Here is a 24,823-nt window from a genome sequence, read left to right as displayed (position 1 = left end):
GCTCATTCGAGTTTCAAAAATGTTTCTTCAAGCACCATGGTATTCATACATAGTTTGTGTTCTTCAGCATCTTTCGCCATCTCTAGGAATGTCTAGAAGCAAAGATATATCACTAAAACTCAAATCTGCAAAATTCTACATTCTAAATAATGCTCTTTATTGGAAAGATCTGGGAGGTGTTCTACTTAACTGTTTGGTTGAAGATGAAGCTCAACAGGTGATGCATGATTTTCATAAAGGTGATTGTGGCGGTCATTTGTTTTAGAAGACTACAACTAAAAAAGTGTTGAGAGCAGGATACTATTGACCGACTTTATTTTCATATTTGTATAAAATAGTGATGAGCTACCATGAGTGCCAAGTTTTTCAAGGAAAAAGGAAGCTGCTTCCTCTTCCTTTGAAGCCAGTTGAAGTTAATGCACCCTTCCAGTAGTGGGGACTTGATTTCATAGGGGAAATCCATCCTATATCATCAGCACAACATCAATGGATCTTGACAGCTACCAATTATTTCACCAAGTGGATTGAGGCCATTTCGACAAGGCAGGCCACGGATACAATAATTATTCAATTTTTAGAATCTAATATCTTGTCTCGTTTTGGTTGCCCTCACAAGATCATAACAGATAATGCAACGGCATTTAAGTCCAAGAAGATGGTGGAGTTCTGCAATAAGTACAATATTACATTAGGTCATTCCACAACATACTACTCGCAGGGCAATGGATTGGCTAAGTCGTCAAATAAGTTTTTGGTGAATATAATCAAGAAAATGTTGGAGAAAAATAAGAAGAATTGGCATCAAAATCTTGTTAATGCCTTGTGGGCTGATAGATTGAGCAACAAGAAATCCATAGGCATGTCACCATTTGAATTGGTTTATGGTACTGATACAGTATTTCCTACGTCACTTGCAGTTCCAGCCATGAGATTACTACAGGAAGCTGGTAGTGAAGGGGATGACATTCAGCGAAGGATTAATCAAATGATCCACCTGCAACAAATAAGGGAAGAAGTTTCTCAAAACACTTTCCGATTTCAAGAAAAGATCAAGAAGATCTATGACCGTAAAATCAAAGCAGAAAAGTTTCAGCTAGAAGATGTAGTGTTGCGGTGGGATGCACAAAATGAGGACAAAGGAAAGCATGGTAAGTTCGAAAATCTATGGAATGGACCATATAACATTTCAGCATACAGAGGAAAAAATGCCTTTTTATTGAAAGAAATGGATGGTCAAGATTGTTTAGGAGTGCTAGTGAATGGTAGGCTCCTGAAGCACTACTACTTTTGAGGTGGTTCTCTGAAATTTTGTCACTTTCATTGTATATACCATTTTCCATTTTCCTCGCAAGTTTTCAAGTACACTGTCATTAAAGCTTGGGGCCCGAAGTGAAGGCTATAAAGTTTAAATGATTAGTGTCAAGTCTGAGTTGGTGTTTTAGTGATGTTTTGAGTCGGTTTGGTTGAGAGTCAGTGTTCAATTGTTTTGAGTCATTTTCCACTTTTTTTTTGGGTTTTTGACCGTATTGCCCAATGGATGAGGCACTTGGTCTACGGTGTTCTTGGCACCTCCAAGGAGCTGCCATCCCCAATAAGGCCAATGTTAGCATCAGTATCTGCATCAGGGATCAAAATTCACTCTTTGCATTTGCACTTTAGGAGTCCCATACTGAAAATTTTTGCATCATTCCATTAGGTCATGACACACTGATTGTTGGGTTGTGTTATATTCTTTCCACGTAGTTAACAGGGGGTTTGAAGGGCACTCGTAACCCCACTTTATGGGTTCTGGGGCAACGCTCTGGAAAATTTTGGTTTTGGACCCTATGTTAGGTTGGGCGGACCCACCTATGGTTTTGTGCATGATTTTCGCACATGTTTTTTTGGATGCGATGGTTTTCGGTCCATGGTATTGGACGCGATGGTTTTTCGGTCCATGGTATTGGATGCGATGGTTTTCAGTCCATGGTATTAGATGCTTTGGCATGTATAAATATGTATTGTAACATTGAAAGGAACATAATGAAAAATCAAGCTGGTAGTTCCAGTTTTGGGATCCAGGGGAAAATCTCTGTGTATATGTGTTTTATGTGTTATGCTCTCACATTGTTTATTTTCCGTGTTTTAGAATTCATATGCAAGTAATTTCTGTACAGGGTTAAAACCTACATTTGGTATCAAAGATGTTTTGGCTTCAAGGGGACACCTTTGTTGCTGAGGGGTTTCGCTCGGGCATCTGGTAGACCCTGTTCAATGGGAGATCTGTGAGATCGATTCTAGTGGTGAAAGGAGATGGCAAGCAGTGGAAAGATAGAGATCAAGAAATTTAATGGTCAGAGGTTTGAGTTGTGGAGACTCAAGATGGAGGATCTGTTGGTGGATAAAGATCAGTGGATCGCGTTAGATCTGGGTACTAAACCAACAGGAGTGTCTGATGAAGAATGGAAGAAGTTGGATCGGAAGGCAAAGAGCACAATACGATTGTGTGTCTCAGATTCGATATTGTAGAATGTATCAGGGGAAGCTACAACAAAGGCTTTGTGGGACAAGTTAGGGACTTTGTACCAATCTAAGCCTCTAGTGAATAAAATATTCCTGCGGAAAAAGCTGTATAACCTGAGGATGAAAGATGGAGACTCAGTGACAGAGCATCTGAACGCCTTTAATACTATGGTAAGTCAGTTAAAATCGTTGATATTAAAATTTCAGATGAAGATAAGTGCATCAGTTTGTTGTGTTCTCTACCAGATTTGTGGGATAGTCTGGTTATTGCAATAGGTAGCAATGCAACTACCTTGCATTTTGATGAAATAGTCTCAGCCTTGCTGACAGAGGAGATGAGACGAAAAAATATGGAGAGCCAAAATGGTGATGCCTTGTCTATATGGGGATGGTCCCAGAACAGAAACAAAAATAAGTCATCGAGTGGGAGATCTAAATCTAGAGGGAGATCTAAATCTCCAGAAAAAACTTTAAAGGTGGTTTGCTGGAAATGCAAAAAGGAAGGCCACTTCAAAAGGGACTGTAAATCTAAATCTCCTGACAAAGGAAATGGATCTGATGAGGCTCCTTCTGCAGAGGTGAAAAACACCTCAGATGAAGGTGGGGATGTGTACTTGGCTTCTTCAAGTACACATGTAGATCATGAGGCATGGTTGATTGACTCGGGTGCATCCTTTCACTTCACTCCCCATAGAAAGTGGTTCTGTGAGTATGAGAAATATGATGGTGGTGATGTCTTCTTGGGGGATGACAGGAAGGATAGAATCATTGGTTGTGGAAAAGTAAAGTTAAATATGCAAGGTGGAAGGGTTAGAACACTTCCGGGTGTTCTGCATATTCCTGCATTAGTGAGAAATCTAATTTCTATTAGCAAGTTGGATGATGCAGGTGTAAAAACAGTGTTTGAGAAGGATACCTGCAAGATGGTTCAGGGAGCATTGGTATTGATGCGAGGAGTTCGGATTGGAAATTTGTACAAGCTGCAAGGTAACACTATTATTGATGGGTGCAATAGTTCTGTGGTTCTTGAAAGTGGAGCAGAAAATCTAGTGGTCTCTAGAGAGAAGACCATGTGGTGGCATCAAAAGCTTGGACATATTGGAGAAAAGGGCCTTCGGATACTTCATGGTAAAGGTATGGTAGAAGGTATGAGTAATAGCTCTCTAGATTTTGATTTCTGTGAAAATTGTGTATATGGGAAGCAGAATCGGGTGAGTTTCCCCTCTGGTAGTAAGAGGGTGAAACAGATATTAGAACTTGTGCACAGTGATGTGTTTGGACCTTTGAAGGTTCCATCACTGGGTAAGTTTGTGTACTATGTATCACTTATATATGACTTCTCAAGGAATAGATGGATATTTCCTTAAGAATAAATCTGAAGTCTTTGACAGGTTTAAAGAATTTAAGGCTCTGGTGGAAAACTAGACAGAGAAGAAGATAAAGGTGTTAAGGACAGATAACGGTGGAGAGTTTTGCAGTAAGGAATTTGAAGAATTCTGTAAGAAGTGTGGTATAGCATGACATAACACTACTCCATATACACCTCGGCAAAATGGAGTTGCAGAAAGAATGAATAAGACGTTGATGGAAAGGGCAAGAAGCATGCTCAGTGGTGCTGGGTTAGGACAGGAATTCTGGGCATAGGCGGTGGATACTGCATGTTACCTGGTCAACAGGTCACCTTCATTAGTGTTGGAGGATAAGACTCCGCAAGAGGTATGGACTAGTAAGAAACCCTCTCTTTCACATCTCAGGGTATTTGGATGTGATGCATATGTACATGTTCCAAAGGAGAAATGAACCAAGTTGGATAGTAAATCTGAAAAGTGCATCTTTATTGGGTATAAGGATGGTATAAAGGGTTATAAGCTTTGGAACCCAGTCACACGGAAGGTTGTGTACAACCGAGATGTGGAGTTCAGAGAGGTGAAAGATGTTATTAAACATGAAGTCCAATGAAAGGAACCTGAGAAGATAGGGTTTGAGCTAAAGGAGGAAGAATCAGACTCTACAGCAGAGGAGGAATCAGAAGATGAAGAGCCACAAACTCTGGTTGTGAGAAGATCAGTTCGAGAAAGAAGGCAACCTGAAAGGTATAGTCCATCCGCTTTCTGTTCAAATTTTTCTTTATCTATTACTGACGATGATCCTAGGATTGTGAGGGAAGAAATAGATTCAGAGGATGGAAAACTCTGGAAAGAGGCCATGGTTGATGAAATGGCATCTTTGCACAAAAATCTGGCTTGGGATCTGGTGGAGTTGCCGGCTGGAAGGAAACCCATTGGCAACAAATGGGTGTCCAAAAAGAAGACAAATGCAGAAGGAAAAGTGGAGAAATACAAAGCTCGGTTGGTAGCAAAAGTTTATTCCCAGATGTTGGGAATTGATTTTGGTGATATTTTTTCTCCTGTTGCCAAGGTAACTTCTATTAGATTACTTTTATTTGTTGCTACTGCTTTTGATTTTGAGGTAGAACAGATGGATGTGAAGACAACATTTCTTCATGGGGATCTGAAAGAGGATATCTACATGAAGCAACCTGAAGGCTTTGCAGCGAAGGGTAAGAAAGAACTGGTATGCAAGTTAAAGAAGTCTCTGTATGGGTTAAAATAGTCACCAAGGATGTGGTATCAAAAATTTAATACATTTATACGGGGACTTGGCTTCACCAGAAGCAAAGCAAATCATTGTGTGTATTTTAAATTAATTGGTGATTGTGTTATTTATATGGTGTTGTATGTGGATGATATGTTGCTGGTTGGAAATCGCAAAGAAATTATCTAGGATTTGAAGACCCAATTGTCCTCCAAATTTGACTTGAAATATCTTGGTGCTGCAAACTATATTTTGGGCATGGAAATTAAAAGAGATCAGGCAAAGAGGAAGCTTTGGTTAAACCAGAGGAAGTATGTCGAGACAATTCTACTGAGGTTTAATATGTAGGATAGTAAACCGGTGAAGCTTCCTATTCTTGTAGGTGCAAGGTTATCTATTGAACAATGTCCCAAGACACAAGAAGAGGAAGAGGACATGTCCCGTGTTGCATATGCAAGTGCAGTTGGTAGCCTGATGTATGCAATGGTCTGTATTAGACCAGACATTGCACATACGGTGGGAGTATTGAGCAGGTTTATGTCAAAACCAAGAAAGGAGCATTGGACAGCAGTGAAGCGGGTTTTCAGGTATTTGTGTGGCACTAGTGATTATGGTTGGTGCCAAGGAAGACCAGGATTGGACAGAGTGTTAGATATCCATGGCTTTTTTTATGGAGACTGGGTTGGAGATCTAGATCAGAGAAGATCTACAAGTGGGTATGTGTTTAACCTATTTGGAGGTGCAGTTAGTTGGATGAGCAAGAAACAATCTATAGCGGCACTATCAACTACAGAGGCAGAATACATGGCAGCCACTCATGCAAGCAAGGAAGCAGTTTGGTTGTAGAGATTGTGTTCAAGTATGGGGTTATTACAGGAAGCTATAAGGATAGACTGTGATAGCCAAAGTGCGATTTTCTTGGCAAAGAACCCTACATATCATTCAAAGACAAAGCACATTGATGTTCAGTATCACTTTGTGAGGGATATGATAGAAGGCAAAAAGGTGTTGCTGGTAAATGTGGACACTTTGAATAATACTGCAGATGCATTGACAAAATCTGCAAGCTCTGAGAAGTTCTCTTGGTGTAGAGAGACAATGGGCATTTTAGGGTTGGGTAAATGACTAAGCTCTCTTGTGGCCCCCTGTGGAAAGAAAACAACGAGTGGGAGAACGTTGGGTTGTGTTATATCATTTCCACATAGTTAACAGGGGGTTTGAAGGGCACCCGTAACCCCACTTTATGAGGTCCGGGGCAGTGCCCCAAAAAATTTTGGTTTTGGACCCTATGTTAGGTTGCGCGGACCCACCTATGGTTTTGTGCATGATTTTCACACATGTTCTTTTGGATGCGATGGTTTTCGGCCCGTGGTATTGGACGCGATGGTTTTTTGGTCCACGGTATTGGATGTGATGGTTTTCGGTCCATGGTATTGGATGCTTCGGCATGTATAAATATGTATTGTAACATTGAAAGGAACATAATGAAAAATCAAGCTGGTAATCCCAGTTTTGGGATCCAGGGGAAAATCTCTATGTATATGTGTTTTATGTGTTATGCTCTCGCATTGTTTATTTTCCGTGTTTTAGAATTCGTATGCAGGTAATTTCTGTACAGGATTAAAACCTACACTGATCCACTGATGGTTGCTTTCTCTTCAGCTCTTCCCTCACAGATTATACTTTTTGATCCTCCTTCAGATTGTCTTCAGTTATGTTTCTTAACAAATCTGTAGTCCATTTCATTAGTTCCTAGGGTTTGATTTCATTAGGTTTTAGGGTTTCACCAAGGTGAAAAGTCTGATGCTAAAATGAAAATAATGGTCAGCAAGGATATGAGGATGATCAATAAATCAAGCGTGATGTCTTGAAAGTCACAGCTACTGAAATTTTTATTTTTGGAACCTATTGTAATTTTCACATGTTTTTTTGAGGTGAAAACTAAGTATTCTGAATTTATTGTATTTCTTATGTAATTTTAAGTTTCTATATGTAATAATGGATCCCAGCTGCACCTAAGCACCTCTCCTTGCTTCATGATAAAGACACTGCAAAAGAAATCAAGTCAGATTGAGCATCTATCCACCTACAAAGACACAATAAGAAAAGGCATTAAAAACAGGGTTTTGAAGAAAGACAATAAAGATTAGAAAGTGGGTTTTTCAAAGTGAAAAATCAAAATGTACTCCTATTTAAGCTCTCATATTTCAGTTTCAAAAATCATTATGTTCACCTAGCAAGCAAAGAGTCCAAAACTAAGAAGAAGAGGCGAATTTGAGTGAGTTTGGGTGAAAGGAAGCTTGGCGCTGCATGTTGGCTGAGAGGCATTGCGCTTCTGGGCGAAACAAGACGGTGTTGCGCGTAGGAGACTAGGCGCTACGCGTAGAGCCCGGCGCTCCGCGTCTGGAAGAATTCTCCAGTGTAAAAATACATGGGCACTGTGCATTGGGATTGCACTGCGCATCTAGGCAAAGGCGCTGCGCGTTGAGGAGAAAGGCTCCAAAACCCTCAAAACCTCAAAAAATATTCAAATTTCTCTCTTTTTCCATTTGTTCAAGTAAGTTACCCTCCTCTCCTTCATATTTTGTTTGCATAAGAAATTCATAAGCACCATTCTTCATGATTAAAATCAAACCCTAGTTTTACTCAATTCATTTTAAAAAACCATAAATCCTTTTTTTTTCCCATCACTTATCATTGGAACTCAAAACCCCTCCCTCATCACTACCTATCCCCTCATTATATCCTCTCATCCTAAAACCCCCCTCCCTCACTCTCATAATTCACATCTTACCCTTCATTGTCTAATCTACCCTAGTACATCCCTTCACTCCTAAAAGACTCCCATTCATTCCCTTTATCCCTTTCTAGGAGTGTGCCACCAAAAAACCTTGCAAAAATGTATAGAGAAGACTATGACTATGAGGAGGAAAACACAGCTAGTGACAGCTCAATAGAAAGAGCTAGGCAGCAGAGAAAACCTCATAAGGGAGGTGGGATTATAAGAGAAGAGCCATCAAACCTCAGGGAATTGCAGGCTTCTCAACGGTCCGTTTCATGTTTTAGATATCTTGGTTGCTATGAGTTTTGTGAACAAGTAGAGAGAGTCCAATATCACCCAAAGCTCACCAAACTCTTTGTAGCTCATCTTCAAAACAACAAAGTAACTCTTGTTGGGGTAACTTTCACAGTTTCACCATCCATCATTTCAGATGCCACCAGGATTCCTAATGTTGGTGAGAAGTGGTATAAGGCCTGGGATCTTGATGAACACTATTATGAGCCTTACATTAAACCCCAGTATAGAAATTAGGTGAAGAGGATTTTTCCTTTCAAGTTTCTTGAGAACAAGTATGTCCCCTTGATGAGAATCATCATCAATAATTTCACTTGTGAGGGCAGATTCTCCAGGTTGTACACTTATCACATCAGGCTCCTCATGCATTTTACCAGGGTGAAGATGTTAAACCTCCCATACTTTTTGTTCAAGAATATTGAGAAGATGGCTCATTTTGTCCAGAAGAAGCCATACCCCCGACAAATGAGTAGCCTCTATCACTACTCCCTGACTAAAATCCTTGTTCTTCATCATCTCAGTCTCCTCAACATCCCTTGGGAGACATTTATTGCTTGTGACATATTTAGGGGTCCTTAAATTCCTCCACTAGTGTCTCAAGAAACAAGGGGACCTTCTAGTCAAGTGAATAATGATGAGGAGGCCAAGGAGACAAGAATTGTTGAGGTGCCAGTTTACATGACCTATCAAAGGGGCACAAGGAGATTATTTGCAGAAGCTAGGCAAGCGTTTTCTCCACGGGATGTGGAAGGGGCCTTGCCTTCTTCATTGACACAGCAGGTATAGGTGCAGCAGATGCACAAGGGAAAGGAAAAGGTGTTGAATGATGATGAGGAGGAAAGGGACTTTCAGTTGGCAGAACATGATGAGCCGTAGTAGCATAACATTGAGACCATTGACTTAGAGGCTTAGGAGAGGGAGACAATAAAAGACATTATCATACAGGAAAAGGAGGCTCAATTGCAGGCTCTGATGGACAACTTAGAGAGGGCCAAGTATGTCGTCACACACTTAGAGCAGGAAAACAAACAGTTGAGTGACAAACAAGTTCTCATGGAGTTGGAAGTGCTCAAGGCAAAATGACAAAGTGACAAAGAAACACAAGTCACTTTGACCCCTATTGATTGGGAGATAGAATAGGATAGAGAAACTTGGCTTGAGATAGTCAATCTACACCTTGAGAAGCTACTACAGAAGGCCAACAGAGATAATCAGATGCTCAGGCACATGGCCTATCATTACAGGACTCGCAATAGGATTTGCAATATAAGGATCAAGAAGATGAAAGCTAGGTTAAGGCAGGCCTTGAAGGGCAAGAAAGAGGAGGATAGACTTATAATGTTGGCTGAGGCTTCCTTGACTCATCAAATCATATGATGGTTAGGCTTCACACAAATTTTGGGGAAATTTTAACATCTGCAATTTTTGGAAATTTGACACACAAAAAATGGCGGTGGCACTGCGTTTTTCCTAGGGGAACTCAATGGACAAATGGCTGGAATTTTTGGATTTAGGGTAGTGATTACATGCACCCTAGCAAGTTTCAAAAGTTTTGGAGCAGAACTGGTCCACCAAAAGGTCCAAAAACATCCTAAAAACGACCTTTCTACCACTTTTTGGACACACAGAAGCAGTCTTGGGAGAATCAAGTTTTGCGTGGTCAAGTGAGCTTCAAATGCATACATTTCAGGTGTTCTAGAAATTATACTTTAATTCCTTTCCAATGAGCTATCATGGGCTCAATTTGGAGGTCGAGAAGGCCTTCAAAAATTCCCTAAAAATGGCGCTACGCGTTGAGCCAGTGGTGCTGCGCGTAGGTAAATTTTGCTCATGATGCCTATTTTTCCAGTTTTTGACCAGGATCAGGGATTCTTTCTCATGGTGGATGATCTACTAAAGTAAATGATGTCATGGATTATAAATATGATGGTTAAAATGTTATAGAGGGTAGATTCATTTCTTTAGGAGTTAGTTTGAAGTCAAATGAATTAGCTTTTCATTTTTAGAGGCAAGTTGTTGATGATGCCTATATTCCTCTTTCTTGTTTAGTATCAGTTAGATCAGCTCCTCATCTTAGGGATTCGACCCTTGAGGATGGGAGGAGGTTGAAATTTTGTCTATATCTTCTTCTTCTTTCTCTTTGTGAGAGGTTGGACTCACTTGGATGCTCAGAGCTTGATTGTACATCATTGTAAGCAGTTTGGCAAGGAGATTAATAGGATTTGCAGCTATTTTTATGGGATCCCTATGGTATGGATTTTTAGCACAGTTTCTTCTTTTTAATCATTTTTTTATATGTTTTATATATGCCATCATTCATTTCATTGCTTATTATTTAATGTTATCAAGTTTGATATGTAGAATCCATTGTAACAGTGCTCTGCCTTGGGAAATCATTCAATATTTCATGTTTTCTACTATTTGAGAAGGATACATGATTGTCACATGCCCTCCTCAGCTCCTCATCAGTCTTAAACACCTCGCACCGTTAAGCCTGAAGTGCTAAAGCCTATGCCTACCTTGCCCCATAGAACACCCTGCATTTCTGAACTAATTTCCCAGACCTAATCTACCCAGCTCCATCTGATCCAGCAAAACACCAACAAATTCAATCAAAAACTTCGAGCTACTATACCTAGCCTAAAATCCTTTACCTGATCTAGTCATCTTGACTGAGATCCTTATGGAGAGAGCCCTCTCCTGGCCTAGTAGGGCTAGCTACTAGGCTAAGCTTGGTTTGTGGTTACCCTGGAATTGCTTCCCTTCAACCTGAGGTAAATCTAGGTGATAACAGATTGTAAAGTTGGGAAATATGCACATCAAATCCCTAATCCATATTCTCATCCTCCTTCTGCTTTTCATGATTCAAATCCACTAGAGAAAATCTCAGAATGGCTCATGAAGCCTATGGTGAAAACTAGTTTTTCTATTCCTCAAGATGGTATTAACACTCATAACTCGAGTCTTGAATTTGATTTTGATTCTATCATCCTCTATCATCTACATGTTTTGGCTCTTTGTACTGTGATCCACTTTATCAATCTTTTCCATCGACTAGTTTTCCGCACTCTCCTAATTTTCAAGGTGTTGGCCCAAATTGTGATCAGGTTCATGATAGTCACATTACATAGGTAGAGGACCAAGAAATGGAAGGCTCATTCAATCTTGCTTATTTTTTTTTAAATCCTTTGTGTGAAGATGGTGTCTCCTCATTCTTGGTTGATATTGAATCTGTTAATATCGATAATGAACCAACTGAAATCAGTTTGTTTAGATCCATAATATTGGGCAGCAATCATTATGATCGCGATAACTTTTTTAATGTATGCGATGATGAATGCCCAAGTGCACCAGTTGATCTTTCGGTTTCTCATGAAAATTTTAATTTGAAAGATTTAGATCTGGAATTTGTTTTGGTCGAAGAAAATTCTCTTATTGAAACTTCCTCTTTATCCCACTATCCCTTGTGCTCTCTTGTTTGTGATGCATCTACATGTGATGAAGATACTCCATGATCTTCAAGTTCTTCATCACCTAGGTTCACTTCTCAATTGACACAAGGTAGTGAGGTTGTCCATGATGAAAGAGAAAATAATCAGATCATTGAGTATCCTTTCTATCCTGTATCATCTCTTGTTTTGCATGAAGACAACTCTTCAAATTAGCTTTCTCATGAAATTTATCCATCTCTAGATTTGTGATTAGAAGAATCTTTCAGCTTGAGTAATCTGTTTGTTGAAGTTGTAAAAGATCAAATCAGTGACAGAGATGGATTCCATCCGGTTAATAGTGATCTCACCCAAATCAGTAAAAGAAGATATCCTCACACCATGCATGATTTGGTTCAATCTTTGGAACACAATTTGAAAATCCTTGAAAGTTCTGGGACTTGCCAGAGAGTCGAGGCATTTCAACTTCCGTTGATGGTTATGTCAGAATCTTGCAACTCTGGTAAGACCCCCGAACTGAGTCAATTATGGTTTTCTTCACAAAACTCTTTTTTACTCACAATTTCACTCGATAAATTCTTTCTTAAAATACATTTGGCATTGTGGATTTGATCTTTCAAACTTTCAAGATTTGATTTCTGATCATATTCAAGTTTCTATTTTAGATGATTCATCTTCATGCAAATCTCATGTATCAAACTCAGGTTTGGAATGTGTATCTCTCATAGAATCATGGAATTGCAAAGTTGATGATTCTAAAGATTATATTTGGCCAAAGGAGTCATACCTGTCACATTCTTTTGAAAATAATTGACTCATGATCCTTCTTGTGAATATTTTGATGCTAATCTTTTTCTTCATCGCACCTGAAATCCTCTTGAGTGTTAGTGAATGCATGGATTATTTGACCAATCAAATTCTTCTTCACTCATTTTACCTTGACTAGTTTCATGTGTTTACTATACTAGCACTCATTTTTACTTCTTTCAACGATTACGATGCTAGTGTAGTGTGTAACCAGTTACAAGAAAATGGTCTGTTACATTCATCACGTGAGGAAGATGATTAAATTATTTGATCATTTTCAAAACTATTCAAGTTTATTTATCTTTGGTAATTACAAACTAGGAATCTCATGCTTTAATTATCCCATCTAATCATGATTCTATCTCTCATGACTATCATTAAACTTACTATTTTCCCATCAGCACATCCAAGGACAATTTTTTTACACCCTTTGATCTTTATGGTTTAGCATCTCACTACCCGGGTACTTGTCAAGCAGTTGGGGCACTTCCAAACTTGTGTATGGTTATGTTAAATCTCATTGTCTTAACATGTCTGTTGAATATGATCAGATCTATTTTCCCTTGCAAGATTCTCATTGCAATCACATGCCTCTAATTGAAAATTCATTTTTTCAAAGATTTTGGGGTTGTCAAGAGGATTTTCATGAATTTTACGATCCAATCGTTGAATGGTTGGAGCAATATTACTGGGAAGGCTCCGTCGCAAATAACAAGTTTCGATATTTCCGCGCATTTGCTAAGGAGTTCAGTGTAGTTGAAGACACATTCGCAAGAATATTTCAAGGTTTTTTGAATGATGATTCTCATCGAAAAGGTAAGAATATAAACTCGTTAGAAAATATGGATATGGCCTATCTTTCTAATGACAAGAAAGACCTTCAAATTTTTGTGCAAGATTTTCAAGTTCTTATCTTTTTTGTTGCACATTGTTTTATATTTGTTTTAATTAATCACATATTTGTGATTGCGGGTCGGGAACAATTACTGTGGCTATAATGGAAATTCCATTATACCTAACCCTGACCTTCTAACTGGTTAGGTCAGGAGTAGGTCTAGTTTCATTTTAGTATACCTGCACATTCATCCTGCATTCGTTTCTTGTGGTTTGTCTTGTGTTTTCTAGTTTTGGTTTCACACTATGTTTTGGTTTAGCCACTTTCTACATCATCTTCTAGTTTTGTTTCCTTGTTGTGTGTTGTCTTTCCTTCCATTTTATGAGACATTTCTTGAAGATGATCTCTTGGAAAAAAAGGGAATGTGGAAAAATAGAAAAGGACTTTGTGACACTGCAGCATTTGGTTTAACTCTATGTCCTTTTTCCTTGTCTTGGTTACATATTTTGGTTGATGATATTTTGATGGAAAATACGATCCTTGTGTTAAGAAATCCTTGTGTCGAACCATGATCTCCATGTCTATTATGGAAACCTCATGCCTACACTTGGTTTTTGATGTTTTGGTGTTTTTAGGATGATCCAATCAAGTAGAGAAAGACAAGGGGAAAATATAAATGAGAAAACCAATATCAGAGTTCTTATATATACTTCTCTAAAGGGATAGCCTCTCCTACTCTCAATAAGTTGAGATACCTCTTCCACCCATGAAATAAATAAGTTTTGATGCATAGTCCTATATAAAATAGATATATAAAGGTGAAATAAAAGAAAGGCTTCCTGCACAGAGATGTGAAGCAAGCAACTTCATCGAGGTACTGTCTAGGCCTACTAGCAGTGGAGAAATTTTTGTGTCCCCAAAGTGACTCCGTTGGGGTACTGTCCAGGCCTACTGGTATTGGAGCAATTTTTGTGTCCCCAAAGTGACTTCATTGGGGTACTCTCCAGGCCTGTTGGCAGTGGAGCAACACTAGAGATGAAAATCTATACTTTCATAATTTAAAGCTCGCGAAATTCATTACCCTATCCTGATTTGAAACATTGTGTGATCATTGATCTTATGTTTGTGTTTAACCAAGCAAAGGAATAAAGGGGAATATGTTTATGCATGGGGTAAGTTTGGAAGCCATGGTAATCTCAACAATGAATCAATACTTCCTGAATAACTAAACCCTGCACGAAATAATTGACCAAGGCACAGAAGCTGGAGTTCTACCAATGTGTTTCCAAGTGTTGTCGCTGCAAAAAACACCCTCCAAAATTTTCCTACGCTCAAATTTTGGACCCTACTATAGAACTTCCGATCGGTCGTTCCATATTCACTCTTGTTTAGTGATGATTTTTGGCTCCCTTCTTAGATTGGAAATGTCGAAGTCACTTTCTCACACATGCTTTGTTCGCAACAAGTGCATAAGTGCATTATTTTACACAAGCTTGAACGACCATAGCACGGTACATCAAGATTGTTCTTGTGTGATGTCTAATCCATGTCGATAGTCAGTGCACATTGATATCGACAGTCTCTCACTTCTAGGTGTGTTTGTATTTCTATTTCGGTGAGTTTTTCAAACTGTCGCTTCCACACACTTTTATTTTTGCGAGTGTTTTTTTTCATGTTGTTGGTTGTCTCTTTCGCTTTCCTTTACTCTAATTAGTGTCTTTTTCATGTTATCTTTTCTCTGGCATGTGTTACTTACACTGTTGTTCACATATCACAAGTGTCGTTCGCATTGTAGCAATCATCATATTTTCGCATGTTAAGTTTCACACGATGAACATAAGATTATTTTGGTGGTTTCAATAGGTTATATTTATGAAAATGAGTTGATATTACCATGTAGACATATGTCACAATCATTTCCAAATTTTTAAGCATTATCGCACAAGTTTTGTCATTGTTGTCGCAAAGTGTATCTTTAGTGTCACACTTGTCATAAGTTGTCACACTAAGGGGAAGTATGTGTTCATATGTTCCATATGATCTATGATGTGTCATAAAATTCCTAAGTGTGTGATCACAGTCAAGTCATATCACTATTCACATCAGTTTCATTGATCCCTCACTTAGCCAAATTTCTGCAAATTCCCAGCAACTTATCCTCATCCGACCTTCCTGAATTGTGCATTGCGTAGTCCCAACCCTCAAGCTACGACATCACCTCTTGACACTTCACAATGCATATTTTCTACCTCCCAATACTATGCACTGCGTAGTTTCGTTGCTCAAGCCTGAGCCTTGGCCTCCAAAATTGGGCAATTCAACCCTCCAGCATGGCCCCAACTTCACACTATGCAATCTCTGATCTCAATCTCAAACCCTGAGCTCTTGAACTATGCAAATGATTAATCATCAGGCCTCCTTTTCCTCCCATAATTGTGTAGATGGCTGAAACAATGTAAATTCCTTCATCCTAGCTCACTGACTCCCAAAATTGCGTAATCTCTCTCTCCTGCCCAGTTAGTACTGCACATTGCGTCATCTCAAGGTTGAAGCCTCATCCCTTAGCTCTTTAACTTCACAATTGCACAATCATCTAGGCTCCCCTTTCCTCCATAACTACACAATTGGTTGCCCGGTGCCCATCCCCTCAGCCTATCACACTAAGCTCCTAGATTGCACATTTTTCTTCCTCGATCCAGCCTGAACTACACATTGCCTAGTCTTAAGGATCAAGCTTCACCCCTGACATCCTGAGCTGTAAAATTGCACACTTTTTTAACCTCTTTCCTAGACTATTACCTGATTTTGGCTCAATTAGTGAACTAATATTCACCATCGTATAGTAGGGGTTTATCATACTTATGTTGTCTTGTCATGAGTGGATTGGAGTTACAGGCACTCTATCATGTTATGGAAAGATGGTGAAGAAGGATATGGAGAAGGACAACATGCTAGAAGACACATATGGATCTCAAGAGACAAGATGATCACTAGAGGAAAAGATGAAGGAACACTAGATTATAACAGAAGATGAAATATCAAGATCACATGGAAGACTCCTCATCTTCAAGTCATAAGGAGGAGGAAGAAGAAGAACATGCACCATATTTTTGAGAAGACACAAAGAAAGTAGCAGTAAAGAATGGCTTGACATTTCCATGTCATTATTTTCATGTCATGTTGTGTCATGAGTCATCATGTGCCACATCATTTTGTGGAATATGTAATTCAATATTGGAGAAATGTATTGTAAATTGGAAGTCCAAAGGACATGTATAGAATATGAAGAGTCTTGTAAAGTTGAAAATTCATGGGAAGTCAAAAATTCATGATTATAGTCAAAGAGTCATAAGGAACGTGAAGCTTCACCTCCCCATTGGTTACATATACACCCTCATTGTATGAGCAAGGGACTTGTCACCTTGGCTCCTCCCGCAAGGCATTAGAGAGATTAGCTAGTTATTTTGAGGAGCAAGGAGTGGCTCCAATACTCCACTATTGGAGCTAGTGATTTTCATTGTATACATGTGTCTTGTAACTTTTACTTAATATCAGAACTCTTATGGCCAACACGTTCTTCATGGATGGATTATGAATATTTATAAAATTGTTTTGTGAATGTTTGTAATTCATGTTTGCTTTCATTTGTGCTAAAGTAGTTGAACTATTTCGGTTATTTTGGTACTTCTCATATTGAGAATGTGTTGTAATGGTTATTATCATTGTCGCATTCTCGTGGACTATTCCACTGGATATTAGATAGATCTTTCTTGTTGTATTAGTTGCAATGACCATCACATCTTTATGGAATATTTCATTGGATTCTGAATGAATTCTTCTTGTTTATGTGTGTCTCTATTAGGGTGGTACTATTACCTCTCTCTTAGAGGCTCACTTCTCTTCCCCCTCCGTAGTAAAAGAAATTTGACACACATACGACCGAACACTCACCAGGCACACCCCCTTTCTTTTCAAAGGCACATTTTCACTCCTCTCTCTTGCTGATAGTTAGAGCTAAGGAATATGTAAGAATATAGAGCAACCATGCCAACACTCTAGATGGGGATCCTATTCCAAACCATTTGAGGTCTAATTGGGACTTCACATCAAGGAGATCCCTTGGTTGAGGATTTCCAACACCGTCAATAGGTCCATAGGTTATAAATTCTAATTTTACCTTTTCTCTCCATTCTTGAAATTTTCTAACATTGAGCCCATGTATGCTTTCATAATCCATGATTCAACTAGGTCTACCTTCCAGCTGCTAAGTTGATATAGAAGGAACCAACTCTGATACCAATTGTTGGAAACTTGACTAAACTAAGAGGGGGGGTGTGAACTATTTTAGTGCATTCATGGACTTTAATTACTATTTATTTTTATTTTCAATATTTATTTGTACTATTCAATGAGTTATTTAACATCATATAAAAAGCAGTTTTAATATTTCAACAACATTCAACTTCAGCATAATAATCAACACAAAAAAGCAACACATATGGACACTAGATATAAGTGACAACCCTAAAGGGAGAAAACCACAAATTTGTTGTTGTTGTGATGCAAGGTCAAGCTCTTACTTCCTCTATTACATCATCTTTTGGAGGCTCCAACCTCTCTACTATTTTCCAAACTACAACTTGCACGAAAGCTCCTACTCCTCTTTTACATTAATTTTCTGCAGTCTAAAACCTATAGGAGGCTCCTACCTCAATTTTTTTGCAATCTACAACTTGACTGGAAGCTCCTACTTCCACTTCAACAGGCTCCAACCTATTCTTTTCCAAAATATAGCCTTAACAGATACCACAATCCCCTTATACATTAAAGAAACAATATGTTGATTTACATGGTCTTTATTTCTGCATACTTCCATCTCTTTGTCTTTGCCTTCTCTTCCTCAAGTCAGCTTCACAGAAATTCCTCTTATTATATCACTTTGCGCCAATTAACTCTTTAACAATGTCTCACAACAACTCTTTCAACCCATAATTTCACCAACCATCTTTGCCTTCCAAAAGAAATTTTTTTATAAAGATAATTTTCTAGTTGTTAATATTCCATGTAGGAATATGAAGTGAAAAGTTTGCCTCTTTTCATTCTAGGGACATCTCTTCATTTCCAAAATCTTTCAAATTTGAATATTAATACACATAATATGAATTTCAAAATATAAGTCATAAACCAATTTCAATGATTACAAAACCCAAAGTCCTCTTGCATCACAACATTTTAAGCACCTCTAATCAACCTTTAATCAACGTTCAATCAAATTTACACATACAATTGACAATTATCCTTACACATAAAACATATGCAAGCAAATTGGTGGCCATACTTTTGACAAGAACATACTCAGCAACCCTTTGCAACATACCTTGTTGCTCAGTAATACCATAACATGCAATATTATAACATATGGTGATTATACCTCCATAACAAAGTACATCAACACACTCATAAAAAGCATAACAATCATAACATCACAACATATGGTGACTACATAGCACATCAACACAAGCATAACAAGTATGCCATCAACATCAACTGTGGGGTGCATACATCAACTAACACCCTTTTCCATAAATGAAAATTTTTCCAACAAAAATTTTGTTTTTTTCTAATGTATCAGGTCAATTTGACCTTACCACTCAGTTCCATTAGTTATATGTTTATAATTCTTTCCTGGATTGTATTTTCATACAAAATTTAGATGCTTTATTTATACTCCATGCAATTGTTTTTTACCTTTTACTAAAGTATTTCACTCTTTGCTCTAGCACCTTTTACACAAATACTAGTTCTTAAATGCACAAGTAATTACTTCTCGTAGATGCTCTAGAAGTCATTATACAATATAAAATACATCTTCTTACTCAAATACTTGCATTAAAATGTTTTCTACTTTATATATACACAAAATACTTGTACCATTTGCAAATACTCAAAGTAAATAAATTCAATCTTTCCTTTTCACTTGAATGCATATTCAGAAAAAAAGTACAAGCTATAATATCAATACTACTATTCAAATAATTAAACGTAAATTACTTTGCAAGTATCAACTTCTTAAATATACAAGTTAATTAGAGTACCGACTTGTCAAAAACTCTAGAAAATAATATTGGAGTTGCAGTGCTCCTCCCAACCTTGACTCCTCCTCCTAGATGAGTCCCCCCAAGCTTAGACTCCAAGTCAATTCAACCTTCTATTGTTCTCTTTTGTTTTCCCCTTTTTGTCCATTATACCACCTCCACTCTGGCTAAGCACCTTGCGAGTATAACTGCGGTAAAAGATAGAAGGACCCTTTTTTCAGGATTATGTTTGTAGTTGGTAACTACCTCCTCCCCTATCCATTAGGTGGAAGGTGGTTTCTTTCTTTAATGAGATCCAATCTCTCCAATTTCCTAAGAGAATGTCTTGTATTCCTAGTAGAGTTATTGATCAATAAATGTTCCATAAGTAAATAATATAATACTCATATTAGATGCCTAGGCCTTACATCATCCAAGGGTTAATAAATCCAACAACTAGTTGGTGTTCCATAGTTTTCTCTTTATCCATTTGCAGCCTCAGAATTATTTTCCAAAATTTCATTAATAACTTAACATAACATATTTACATAAAGTAACTATCGATAATTAAATATTAATAACCAATTCCACTCAAGTCTTAAAATCACAACAACAATATACTTAATATATACAATATTTACAAACTAAATAATAAGTTAGAGGATATCACATCCCCCCCTCCTTGAGTTTCACATTGTCCCAATGTCTACTCTATACTTCCACCCAATCTCAGAATAAGGATGGATATGCTTCTTTAAAATCATCTTCCAGTTCCCTAGTTTCCTCCTCTAGGTTGTAGTGTTTCCACTAAATGTTGACTTGGGCTATTACTTTATTCTAGAGCATGACCTCCCTCTTGTCTAGTATGAATTGAGCGTTTCCCAGGAATTCTCCCTCTAGTTCTACCTGTACAACATTCTAATCAATTATTTGAGCTAGATCATGTACATAATTTTTCAATAGAGACACATGATGAAATTTTATGTTTTCCGAAAGAGAAATTTCATATGCAATTGGACCTATCCTTGCTATCACTTCAAAGGCTCCACAATATATGGGTGAAAGCTTAGCCCAACTACCAAGTCTAAGAGTAATTTTCTTAGGTTTCACTTTCAGATAAATGTGGTCATGTTGTAGCGGCTACAACCACCCTCAAAAATTTTGGCCTACACCCAATTTCGGAGCCTCCCTTAGGAGTTTCACTTGCTGACTTCACACCGTCAAGTTCACTCCATGAGCCCGAGCGAGTCTTTGCATCTACCTTGCTTGTTCATTTCACCCAAGTTTTTGCATGTTGGTGTCTAATTCATGCTTGCGACCATGTTCTGGTTATGCTCAAAGTCTTCGCTACTTCTTGTGTTCGTTATGAAATCATATGTCACACTCACACACAGAGTCACATTCACTATTGCGCAAGCATCGTCACAGTCAAACAACAATCAATCACGAGTTTCACGCTTATCACTTGCATTGTCATTCATTCATGTTAAACATGTGTGTCTGGATGGTTTGAGTTGTCTCGTCGTCGAGTCATGTGAGTGTGTATTTGCATGATCACTTATGCATCTTTCAATCGTTTACACACTTAGTCATTTTTTGCTAAAGTTCTGATGACCAGACTCCCCTCTGACAGTCGGACCATCACCCCACTATCGACTCAGTCGAATGTCACCCAGAACAGCACAAAAGCACCAAGCAAGTCTTTTCAAGCTGTGCATCCCGCAAGCAATTCAATCAACTTTCATGCTAACCACCTGGATAGTAGGACCCGGTAGCCACCTCGAGACTGACTCCCCTAAAAAATTGTGCAGAGGCCACTAACCTTTCCTACTCAGATGACTGAGGAAATTGCATAGAAAGGCCAGACAAACACCAAGTGCCCATCCCTGTCTCCCTCAAAAAATTACACAATTTTCCCAGTCATTCCTCCCGACAATCGACCGACTGCTCATCTAGGAAACTGCGTAGTTTTCATGAGCAAGACTTCTACTACCCAGTAGTCCGCTCAACTCAGAAATTGCACAGAGATGATCAGCAGGCCAGCCTGTCAGCCTCAGTGTAGTTTCCCTCGCCAACAGCTCCTAGCAGCAGACTGCCAGTTCCCTCCAGGAATTGCGTAGTTTCTGCTGCCAAGCTCCCAGCAGCTGACTGTCTATTCCCCTTGGGAATTGTGCAATTTTTATTGCCAGTGACCCAGCAGCCAACTTCCAGTTCCCTCTGGGAATTGTGCAGTTTTGACTGCCAGGCTCCCGAACAGTTCCTCCCAAAAATTGCACAATTTTTGCCTACTGATCCTCCTTGCAGCCCGGCCTGTTCGTCCAGAAAATTACACACATTTTTCCTTCAGCCTATGCTACCCGCTCATTCTGGAAACTGTGCAGATTCTACCTACCTTTCCTTCCTGCAACCCGGAATGTCCCTCCCAAAACTTGTGCAATTTTTCCTTCTAGCCAAGCCAGACCTTGCGGACGGTCACTGTCAAGTTAGATTGCCCATCTTCATCACTCAGTGACTCTTGCGCAATTTTCATCAACAGTGCCCAAAGCCATCATCCTGATTCATGACCTTACTACCTCTCCCGGTCACCTGCATCCGAAAAGATCATGTGTCATGTTAGACTAGGATGTTTTTGGATTTGATGTTGTCTCGTCATGAGTGATTGCAGGCACAGGTACACTAACAAACATGGCGCGACAATTAAAGGGATGAACAAAGGGAGCACATGCAGAAGGACAGGTTCACCAACAGGCAAATATGCACCTTTCGTGAACAGATGAGCCTATCTAGCCTTCCAACATGCAAGCAAGGAAGAACGTGCCAAAAGCATCGTCAAGCGAACCAAAGACCATCGAAGGCTCTGCGCACTTTGCCATATGGAGGTGAAGTTGTTATACACCATGAAGACATCCATCACCTAGAAGCACTGTAGCTCAACATGCACTCCAACAGCAGAACAAATGTATGAGCACTGTCATGTCGAGTCATGTCATGCGTCATGTCGCCCACATCTCTACTATGGGCTATGTTGTCAATTAATGTGATGTAATGTGGAAGTCCAAGAGACCCACTTATTGTACAAACGGTCATGAAAAGTCCAAAAGTCATGGAATTCAAACAGTCATGACGGTATTCGAACAGCCACAAGGGTCAGTTTCACCCTTGGCTATAAATACCCCCTCATTTGTACATGAAAGGACTTTTCACCTCAGCTCCTCCCACATAACCAAGAGAGTCGGTAACCTTTTCTTTAAGGAGTAAGTAGTGGCTCCAACGCTCCGCACTTAGTGTTAGTGATGTATTATGTAATGATGTGTCTTGGAACTTTCGCTTAGTTCCGAAGCCTACTAATAGGCCAACACGTTTTCACACATGTATTTTAACTGTTGTACGACTAATATTGAACACTTGTAATGCATGTTGCTTTAACCTGTGTTGAACACATGAACTATTTCACTTGTTCTACTACATAATCTGTTGATGGAAATGTGTTGTATATGCTATTAACATTGTCTCGCCCATGGTGGCTATCTCCCTAGACATTAGACAGACCTTTCACATAAATCTTGGTGTAACAATCGTTGGACTCATTTGGACTCATCCTTTGAGTGTTGTACATGTTATATTACCTTGTGTGTTGTGACTGTCGCATCCGTGTGGACTTCTCCTTTGGAAGTTGTACACATGCTGTTGTGTTTTGTGTTCATAGCTGAGTTGGGACTTCATCCCAACCAACTTGGGACTCCCTCTCACCCTCTCCCCTTACAGTGAAAGAACCATTGACACAAATACACTAGCATTCACCAGGCATGCGAACTTCACTTCTCAAAGGAAAAGAAGACCACTCTTCTTTGCTGACAAGCAAGAGTTGAGGAAAATCCTTAAGACAATGGAAATCGGTCCATCATACTGAATGGGACTCACACACCAAATGGCGTGAGGTCTAGTTGGGACTTCATACTGGGGTGATCCCCTGAATGTTGGCGAGTCCAACACCTTCAACATTTTTGGCGCTAGATGGAGGGAAGACAGTTGTATATGGTTGAATATCCCCTCACACTCATTCATCAACCATCTGGTCAAGGCAGTAACTCGCACTCCCTCTCACCTACATGCAACTCTACAGTTGGTTACTCCTCACCTCCCAGGATTGAACACGATATTTCGTATCATCAACTTCGCTTTGTCCATCCCATCACTTGCTAGTTCATGAAAGCAGTCAGACTCATCCCAGGCATACAAGCCACTCCCACAGGAGTTGTTGTATCATCGGTGGAAGAAGCAGTCCTTGCCACACTTGAAGTTCTGGTAGAAGCTATTGAAGACGAAGAGGAACCTATGGTCTTCCAGCAAGGTGAACAATACACTCTTATGATCTTGGGATTGAACTCTGGTATAGGAGCCAGAGGGGAAGGTAGCAGAGGAGGTGGAGGTGGAGACGAACCAACAGAATCAGAGTTGGAACCATCAGACTCTGAAAGAGAGGAGGAGGACAAAGAAGAAGAAGAGATGGTTGACCCAAATCTTGAATGGATGACTCAGGGGCCATTTGCTCTCTCGGCTGTGCGAGTGAAGAGAGTGAACATCAAGCTAAATGATCTGAATTTAAACAGGAACGCAACAAATTAAAGATATAACCATAAATACAGATATGCAGTAGAAATAACACTTCCTTTGATTAATATCAAATAATGAAATATGCTTACAAACAGTATGGAAATGAGACTAGCTCGATGATGATAGCTTATCTGTGAGAAGAGATGTGGTGGCTACATGCCTCTGAATTGCGTTACAATGAGACTCAAGGGAATTTTTGTTATTGAACAATAAGAGAAAATCCTAAACAACCAAAACCCTAACCCGAGGAGATGTAACACCAAGAGTTTATGGGCCCCATTAGGGTTAGTTGGGCATCCAACTTCTCATGGTCATGACTTGGTCATATTATCTCCATTTGACATGCATGATATCTCTCTATGAGGACTACAATAAAAAAAATTCAAAGTCTATGGCAGTAAATTGCCAAAAAAATGTCGTTTAGGGCCTCAAAACGGCTCCGGAAGTTTAGGGCCCGAAAAACTGCTAAAAAGAGTAAATTGTGCTACAATTAAGGAAACTGAAAAACTGAAAGAAACAATGGTGGGGGTCCAAGTGGAATTGGTGGGTGGCCACCACTATCCACTTGGATCATTCCTCCCCCCTTAGGAAGCAATGGTACCCATTACGTTGAGTGCCTCCATGAGATGGGGAAACTTCTACTGAACTTGGTCGCTGGTAAGCTATTCTGCAATATCTAATGTGTCCAGTAATGGTGGGAAGCATGGTCGAGGGCGATCCACTTTGAACACTCAATGCAAGCCAAGGAATGGGGAAATTTTTTGCTCCAAAGCATTATTTCCCACATCTTGTTAATGTTATAAGGACCATATCAGAGTGGTCTGATCTTTCAATGGGCTCTGGTAAGGCATTCTTTCTACAAATGTAACCA

The 24,823-nt window shown here is 39.2% G+C and overlaps 1 protein-coding gene across 1 annotated transcript; it reads left to right on the top strand.

Moving 5' to 3' along the window:
• The first annotated feature begins 859 nt into the window (after nucleotides 1-859).
• On the top strand, nucleotides 860-1,291 carry LOC149143625 (uncharacterized). Its single transcript, XM_089451895.1, has one exon. It carries the CDS (start codon nucleotides 860-862, stop codon nucleotides 1,289-1,291), a length of 432 nt encoding a protein of 143 aa, XP_089308021.1.
• The last annotated feature ends 23,532 nt before the right edge of the window (nucleotides 1,292-24,823 follow it).

This window comes from Pinus tabuliformis, chromosome X (genome assembly GCF_031772625.1).
Source record: "Pinus tabuliformis cultivar Carrire ecotype Pingquan chromosome X, CPIR1, whole genome shotgun sequence".
NCBI lineage: Eukaryota > Viridiplantae > Streptophyta > Pinopsida > Pinales > Pinaceae > Pinus > Pinus tabuliformis.
The sequence above is the reverse complement of the archived record's forward strand: the minus strand, read 5'-3'. Positions and strand labels throughout refer to the sequence as shown.